Raw genomic sequence first — 9,488 nt, forward strand, 5'->3', positions numbered from 1 at the left:
ATCCATCGTCGCCTTCACTAATCGCGTCAGTTTGTCCGGGAATCCGTACTCGTGCATAATCTGCCATAGCTGATCTCGATCGATAGTGTCGTATGCGGCTTTGAAGTCGATGAACAAATGATGTGTGGGCACATTGTACTCGCGGCATTTCTGCAGTACTTGACGAAGAGCGAACGCCTGGTCCGTGGTAGATCGTTCGTTCATGAAACCCGCCTGGTACTGCCCCACGAACTCTCTTGCAGTTGGTGATAGTCGACGGCATAGTATTTGGGAGAGTACCTTGTAGGCGGCGTTCAGCAGGGTGATTGCTCGGTAATTACAGCAATCCAGCTTGTCGCCCTTTTTGTAGATAGGACACACGACACCTTCCATCCACTCCTCCGGTAAAATCTCCTCCTCCCAAATCTTGGTAATCACCCAGTGCAGCGCTTTAGCCAGTGGCTCGCCACCGTGTTTTAGTAGCTCGCTTGTTATTTGGTCAACCCCAGCGGCTTGTGTGACCATTTTGTCCGGAGAGCGTAAACGTCGACGTTGAGGCAGCGCTTAACGTAGAAAATATTGTGGCAGAAATGTTTCGAGACGAGGGTACATGGAATGCCGTCAGCAGAGTAGTGACACTAATACTATCAGAATTTCAGAGAAAGTGGCGAGTAGAACAGCAAGTAGGCAACACTAACTAGTAAGTATGGGCGATATGGACGAGTGAATCAAGTCGGTTATAAACTCTGCGAGTGTAGCCGGAAAGGAACGCGAGCCATGTTGTTTGCCTCCTCCAGATCGGTTCACGTCCCGACGGGTTCCAGTGCAGCGACTGTCGTATGTGGACCGGCTACGCAGCGAGAAACGAGCACTAAGTTAGCAACATCAACAAATTCTGCGAGGGCGGTTGTGAAGGGGTACGAGTCAAGTTTCACCTTCTCCGGTTTACGTCTCGACGGGTTCCAACGTTGACAGCGGTCCACAGGTCGAACGGTTACGCAGTGAGGGTTGGATAACGTGCTGACTCAACGTACGCAGGGGAGCCAAAGGGCTCTGCGTATGCAGAGGGGCCAACGAAAAAGGGCCTCAAGGATAGCTGGGAGTTAATAATAGTGACATCAAATCTGTCGGAGCTCCAGCGCAGCAGAGATAAGAGCATTAAGTTGGCAACACTAGCAATCAGTTTCACGTCGCTTACAAGGTCCTGCGAAGGTGGTTGCGAAGCTTTCGGTATCTCTGGATCTCTTCACTTCTCGACAGGCTCCGATGTTGGCGACGGCAGTCGTCGGTGGACCGGTAATGCAGCAAGGGATCAAGGGGCTCTAGGAAAGAAGAGGTTCAAGAGCACAATCTTCGCCCGAAGTAATACCCAACGGGGGTCCCAGGAGAAAGAGGATTAGGAGATACAGGCGGTTGAGGTTTAGTCGGTAGGATTTCTGAAGAAAGAACTGCAGTAAGAATCCGACAGTACCACGGCCACGTCAGTAGTAGGCTCTTTTGAAGATCCCCGTTCGATAAAAACATACATACAAACAGACATTTTCCGATTTCGACGAACTGAGTGAAATGGTATACAACACAAGGCCCTCCGGGCCTCTGTTCAAAACTCGATTTTTAGAGTGATTGCATAGCATTTCTTTAGATGAGAAAGGCAAAAACTTACCGCAACAAAAAATTCGTTCAAAAGGGAAATATTACAAAGAGCCGTTATTTCTAATCCTCTAGCGAGGATGGAACATGAATGAACCTCAAGGCAATATGCGAAAGAATCAACAATATATCGATTGATTTCGAAGTTATTAATATTCAGCGAAGTGGAATATTGATTGGAAGATAATATCGACATAGATCTTTCATTAGGGCTTAAATCGCAAATGTAAACAAACTGCGTTTTCGCTATTATGACATTATGCGACAAAAATACTACAAGATTGAGGTGAAAATTAGTTAAAATGGTTTTTAGTTCGATTTATAATTAAAGAAAACAAAACGGCGAAACATGCATTTTCTTCGAGATTCCGACTTAGGCCCTTCTTATCATATGGAATATAAAGGCTAATTTTGACAGAAACGGGCGTACGGATGTTATTCACAAAATTATTCTTTAAACGACGGTTCTATTATATAAATGATAAGCAATATCTACTATGATCATGTCTACTCGATAGTTGTTGCACATAAACATTCGAATATTTCGATATTTTCATGTAATTCGAAAAAAAGATGCACGCGCCCTTTCATTTACATTGGGTTTCTATGCGCCCATTTGCTGAGCTCTATTAAAAAGTATACTGTCAAGCTCGCCCATTTTCCCAGCCCTACCCAGCAAGACAGAGTCAGTTTAGCCCATTTACCGCGCCCTTCTGAAAATTATGTACACAGTTTAGCCCTTCCGCAAATGATGGTTGCTGAAGGGCGAAATCACGACTGGGATGCAAATTGGGCGTAAGCATTTTTTTAGTTTCTACCCACTAAAAGCACATAGGAATTAAATTCTTTGTTATATTGTCATAAGGTTTAACCAAAGATGCTTCCGGAAAAACATGGTCATAAAGTAATTTATACCTACAATAAAAACTACATTTAAAAAAGCATCGCCGAATATTGAAACTGATTTTTCTCCATTTGAGTACATTACGACTTAGGCCCTAATGAAAGATCTGTGTCGATATGTCGCTTTCTCCGAAGTTGGATGTCGACTCTGACCAGTTTCATCACATCGGGAATGTTGTACTGTTCACAGTCAAGAAATTCTGAACAAATCTAAACAAGATCATGCTATTGCGTACTATTGTAACTCCCGTAGTCTAAAAACTAGTTAATTTTGCTTGACATTACTATTTATTGCTTGCGTGTTTGGACTAAATTCAAAACCTTGACTACTACTCCTTGGCAAATGCTTTTCCAATTTCAGTTAGATCAGCTCGAAGCAAAACACATCATTTCTTATAGAGTAGACATTCTTTAGCTTAAAAGCTATGAGAAGAGAACACTAAAAAAATTAACGAACAACGGTTAAAATCGACAACAAATACTTCTTTCTTTAAATATATTTTGTCAGCATTGTGGTAATTATGTCAAAATATGCCAAAACTGTACTATTAAAATTGATCAAGGAATAGGAAATTTCGCTGTGTCATCACGGAATACAAACATTCTTTTCTGGTCAAGACAACGTTCCCCCTTGACCAAAACACTTTTCACCCTCAAACGACGTCATGCAAGTATGAAGGTCAGATTACAATATGTTAATTATGTCAGGTTACTGTTACATTATGCAACTGCTATTGAGAGAAACGATTTCTCGCCTTCAAATGTCCTGATATCTTTCCAATATCCGTTACAATATGTCTCTTTTTTATGTCTTTTTTAGATTGAAACACATGATGATAGGGACTATTGCAAAAAATTTCAGATCCATTCAGATTATCTTGCGTGTATAATGTCACCGTGTGGTGAAATCTATAGCCATGTATTTTGTCCAGACATTTCCCATACAAACTTACTTGTTGGCCTACTTGGCTCAAATTTGGAAGAGTCTAAGAGCGGTATGAAGAACCATGATACCATACAGTTATTTACACCTGTGTAATGGTTTGTCCGTTGATGGTTCCAAATGTGATACAAATCTGAATCATTATTCCACATCCACATAGCACTTGCCAGACACAGATTTATTGGCCATCGTGTTCTGTTTGTCTCCATAGATCGGTTCCTTCCGAAATTTGTATACTTGCACACCAAAACATATCATTGGTTTTGCTCAAAATAAATTGAAACATGAATCGAAATGTTTATGCGATGCTTGAATTAGTGCCATTTTTACCTTGCTGGGATGCGTTTTTTTTTTATTTATTTATTTTCGTCAAGCATATGTAGACTACTTAGAATGGTTTTACAATATTTACTTATATACTATACATTATTTCTACGGTTTACTTCAGATTTAATTTGTTTTCTAGACATGGAAAGGTCAATTATTACACAATTTTCATTATAATGACGCATCATTCTATTAATGGGGCTATTGTTAGCATAGTTTGTCCTAAAAGATTGTTCTTGGAATAAATTACGAGTTCTTAGTTGTCGGATAGGTACATAAAATTTTATTTGCGAAAGTAATGATGCGGATTGTACACGTTGAGAAATAATGTCGTTGATAAAACAAAGCGTGGTAAATTCGCGGCGTTCTTTGAGTGTTTGTATATTAATGAGCATGCAACGTGCTTTATACGATGGAAGAGGAAAAGTCGTCCAGTTTAGTTTACGAAGTGCGTACAAAATAAATTGTTTTTGGACTGATTCGATGCGTTTTTCGTACAGGACAGTGTATGGGTACTATGCTGCAATATTCCAAAATTAGCCTTACATATGTATTGTATAATGATTTTATTGTGTAAGGGTCTTCAAAATTGTAGGTGAAACGTTTAATAAAGCCCAGCATACTATTTGCTTTATTTATTATTGTAATATAATGTTCAACAAATGTGAGCTTGGAGTCTAAGATTACGCCTAAATCTCGTACAATTTTGCATTTTTCTACAAGTTGGTTGCCTAAGTGTATGTCTATGGGAAAATTTGAAATTTTTCTGCTGAAGGTTATTGAGTTGCATTTCTTTACATTAAGTTGGAGTAGACTTTTGCTACACCACGTGTGGAATATATTGATTTCTTTTTTCCTTTTTTTATTTCGACTATGTTAGTCACATTTTCTTCTTTACATTTTAACGACATTCAATTAGCTAGAGATTACTGGGTAGGGAAAGTTATGAAACTTGTCGACATTTCTTATTTCCATGAAAATTTTTATGTCATCTGCATACATAAGCACTTTAAGATGTTTGAGTATAAAGGTAATGTCATTTACGTACAAAATAAAAAGAAGAGGGCCCAAGTGGGAACCCTGGGGTACGCCAGAGGTGACAGAAATTGGTTCCGAGAGTATATTCTGAAAGCGAACTGTTTGTTGACGTTTCGTTAAATATGATTCGAGCCATTTCAATAGTTTATTTTCTATGCCATATTTTTGCAGTTTGAAGAGTAATAAAGGTATATCAATACGGTCGAATGCTTTACTAAAGTCTGTGTAGAGTGTTTCCACATGATTGCCATTGTCCATTGCATTTACAGTAAATGTTACAAATTCTAAAAGGCCTTTATAAAAGCCATGCTGCTTGCTTGTTATTTGATTTTTGATTTGCTGAAATATTTTGTCATTTACTAGTTTTTCGAATAATTTTGCAATGCATGATATAATGGCAATCCCACGATGGTTTCGGTTGTCCGATTTAGCGCGTGATTTAAAAATTAGCACTAAAAAGAATGAGTTCCATATTTCTGGGAATGTTCCATTTTTCAGTGACATGTTGAAAATATGTAGTAATGGTAGAGTGAATTCTTCTGCTTCTGATTTTTTAAAAATATTGGTGCTATTCCGTCCGGTCCAGGTCCTTTTGATGCGTTTCAGTTTTTTAGTGCAGTGGTAATTTCGTGTGCAGATAGTTCGTGGACGGAAATTTCATTTGAAAATTCAGGTATAAATGAAAAGTAGTCGCGGTCGCGGTCTGTTTCGGAATATGAAGTATAGACTTCTTGAAAGAATTTTTCAAATAAATTGCAAATTTCTGTATTGTTATTTCCTACATGTCCGTCAAAATGCATTTAGGATGGAAAGTTGCTACTTTTCAATTTCGTTTTCACGTAATTGAAGAAATTCTTTGGAGAGGTCTTGATTTCAGTCTCGATTTTACGATTATATTCTTCATGTGCAGTGTTAATGGCTATGTCGAGTTGGGAGCAAATATCCAGATAGTTTTGCCGATTTGCTATACTATGTTCTTTCTTGTAAATTTTATGTGCCTTTTGCTTTCTATTTTTTAAATTTTTCAGATGTTGGTTGAACCATACAGGCTGCTGACCGCCATGAGTTCTTCCTCTTACTGGTACTGTTCCAGATATTAAATTCGTTACAATTAAATAGAATTCAGTCACTGTTTCGTTGACATTTCCTTCTATACTCAATACAGTTTGCCAATTTATTCTACATAGTCTACGTTTGACTTATTCGAATTCGGTTTTATGGTATTCCGGCACATCCTCATACTCCAAGTCGTTAGGGGAGGAGTTTTGATGAAAGAAAATTGAATATTCGATTGCTGTGTGAAATACTTCATTTTTCCATAATGCAATTAAAGATGCATTAACACAGAAGTCTTCAGTGCAGTTCGTGAATAAGAGGTCTAAATATGAATTTTGTCTAATTTTTACATGGTTGATTTGGTGCAGGCCAAATTCAGATATTTTTTCAAAGAAGTATTGAAGTGTTTCATTTTCGCCTACGACTGGGAGTAAGATATATTCGTTTTCAATGTCTACGATGAAGTTGGTGTTACGTTGATTAAAGTCGCCATAAATATGCAGTTTTACTTCAGGTTCCATGTTTGACATGATAGATTCTACAGTTTGAAAAAATAGATCAAATGATTTTTTGTGAGCATTTTCAGGTGGAAAGTACACAGAGGAGAATATGTGTACTTCTCCTGATATTACTGCTTTTGCCCATATATGTTCAAATTCTATATGTTTCATGGTTTCTATTTCTTCTGAAGGAAAGTCTGCGTTTATGGCTATAATGACTCCTCCTCCAGACTTTTTATTACAAAGAGACAAATTACGGTCATGCCGAAATCCATTAAATTGATTTCCAAAAATTTCTTTGCTTCTTACGCTTTCATCCCAGCTACTTTCAGTTCCAAGAATTATATTATAAGAAGATGAAATTAGTTTTTGTTGGATTTCTTTCATTTTGGCTGGGCTTTTCATTCGATTAAAATTTTGGCAATAGACTAAAATTTCAGTCGAATTCTGTTGTGGATGCGAAGAAGTTTTTGGAATATTTAAATTAGGGTAAGGTGGGGCAAATCCGACCGTTGGGTAAACCCGACCCCCCTCTGTTAACAAAAATCAGAAGCACTACGCGAACTAATATCAATGTTGTCGTGTAGAGCATCGAAAATAATCATAATGGTGGTATGGCAGCATTTTATTAGTCTACATTGAGATGCTCATACGACAAAAAGTGTGTTTTTACAACTTTTGATTTGACTTTTGTGCATCATTGACTACAGGATATTTCTGATTGTTAAAGTGATTGCATAATAAATGTAAGTGGATTTAAATTCTTTGATTTAAGTCCTACAAAGTGCATAGATGAATTTAGTTCAACCTTTTTCATCTATTTTTTAATTGCATCGTAATGAAAAATGACGCGGTGGGGCAAATCCGACCTCCAAATGTTGGGGTAAATGCGACCGCTTTTTTGCTAAGAAAATTTTTATTTATCAAATTGAAATATATTTTTATTCTTATTATTTATTATTTTTATGCAAAATGGTTCATAATTACAAACGAAAGACACAAAAACGGTATGATTATAGTATTCGTCGAGCAATTGCTCCGGTGCAAATGGGAATATCATTACGTACTACTGCTCGTGATTTTAGCATTCCAAGATTGATATTGAGCTCCATTTTCTTCATGTTACAATTCAATAACACAACATTCATTGATTTATCATTGAAAAACCATAAAATTTTAGTAATATCTGCACTAAATCAACCAAAAACATAGGGGGTCGGGTTTACCCCACCATTTTTGAAAACAGCAAAAATGAACATTTTTGTAAAAAACTTGTATATTAAGATATTCTGAAGATCCAAATAAAATGCTATATATAGAAGTTGCCCAGGAGTCTAACCTTTAATTTGGTATATAAAACGACTTGATCCGATGTAAAATGAGCATTTTACAGCCAAAACCATTTACTAGGTCGGATTTGCCCCACCTTACCCTACTTACAGTTACATTTTCTTCCTCTATAGAAAATTCGACGTTCCAAATTCATGCGTAGCTTCGTGGAGTTGTTGAAGGCGCCTGGTTCTTTCGCTTGATAAAAATTTTCCATAGGAGTCAAGGTCTGCTGCTGCTTCGTCTGGTTTTAGCCCATATTCCTGATAGACTTCGATGAAAATGCGCAGGAGATGGTCAGGAGTGGTCGGTAGTCCTTAGGATGCGAGCGTCATTTCTGCCGCTAATAAAATTCCACTTGGTTGCCTGATGCTCATTGAAGGTTTGATCACATGGTATACGAATCAATGCGCGATTGCGAAATGCTCTGTTACCGATTAATCGACATAAGCACATTGATTTATGGAATTCAAGTGACTAGGGCAAAAAGTTAATAATGTTTCTGATGCATAACTTGAACCTTTTTAATTGTTTCGATTATAGAGGTTATAGCCTTAGGGCCGAATCTCTAAGGGCGGAGTTGGGAATCGAACCCAGGTGAGCTGCGTACAAGGCAATCGATTTACCAACTAGGCTATGCCTGCCCCAGCTTGAACATTCTACTAAACGCTGATATAGGAAAGAATTTTGCATCATAAGCAAACATATATATTTATTATAAATGTGTGCAGAGTTCAGTAAGTCGGATGACATATTTCTGGATATGCATGAAGCGCAATCTACGAAATTGACCTCAGATAAAAATAGCATCACTGAAAGCCATACATTAGGACGGGATTGATTTATCGAATACAGTATTGATAACTGATGTAGTTGAACAAAATGCAAATGCTAGTTGAACTAAAGATGGAATTAATTATACAAGGTTTGCTGCTGCTATTGGTTTATTCTTATATATATATATGTACACATGTTGTACTTCCAGCAAGTATCACGCAACGTCAGTAATTTATTCGTTAGTTAGTTTGCTGCAGTAGTAGTTTCAGCTGTAGTAGATTATTCTGTAGTGGATGCTGCCTCTGTAGTAGTTGAAGCTTCGGTAGTGGTAGCATCCTCTGTAGTAGTTTCAGCTTCGGCAGTACTTGCAGCCTCTGTAGTAGATGCAGCTTCGGTAGTGCTTGCTGCATCGGTGGTGGTTGCATCCTCCGCTGTAGTTGCAGCCTCTGTCGTAGTTGCAGCCTCTGTCGTAGTTTCAGCCTCTGTCGTAGTTGCAGCCTCTGTCGTAGTGGCTGCCTCTGTCGTAGTTGCAGCCTCTGTAGTAGTTGAATCCTCTGCAGTAGTTGCAGCTTCGGTAGTGGATGCGGCAGTAGTAGTTGCTGCAGTAGTTGTAGGTGGAGGCGGTGGTGGCGGTGGGTGTGGGTGTGGGTGCACACCCTTGCGTCTAGCAATATCCTCTAAAGCCTTCTGACGGATTGCGTCCTTAAGGGCCTGAACATCTGGCCTGGGTTTAGGTCTACGTCGTTGCCCTTCGCAAGTGGTAACCTGTACATAGCAAAGATGTTATTTACAATGTAGATATTTTTAAGCATTTTCTCGTTCAAGATTTCAGTTCGAATATTTGCATCGTTTAATATTTATAGGCACTCACCAGAGCAAAACAAATGAAAAATGCACACAACAAAATTTTGCTAGAGGCCATTTTTTTTTTACTTTGACAGGGATACTGTTTTATAGTCTACTGTGAAACTTTCCAGTAGGAAATG

At 38.2% G+C, this 9,488-nt stretch overlaps 1 protein-coding gene across 1 annotated transcript; it reads right to left on the minus strand.

The window, feature by feature from the left end:
• Nucleotides 1-8,651: 8,651 nt before the first annotated feature.
• Nucleotides 8,652-9,488, minus strand: LOC131684293 (salivary glue protein Sgs-3). Its single transcript, XM_058967021.1, is given in 2 exon segments — nt 8,652-9,267; nt 9,374-9,488. Coding segments are annotated over 2 exon segments (573 nt in total). The 5' UTR covers nt 9,425-9,488; the 3' UTR covers nt 8,652-8,745.

The sequence above is a fragment of the Topomyia yanbarensis genome, chromosome 2 (genome assembly GCF_030247195.1).
Source record: "Topomyia yanbarensis strain Yona2022 chromosome 2, ASM3024719v1, whole genome shotgun sequence".
NCBI lineage: Eukaryota > Metazoa > Arthropoda > Insecta > Diptera > Culicidae > Topomyia > Topomyia yanbarensis.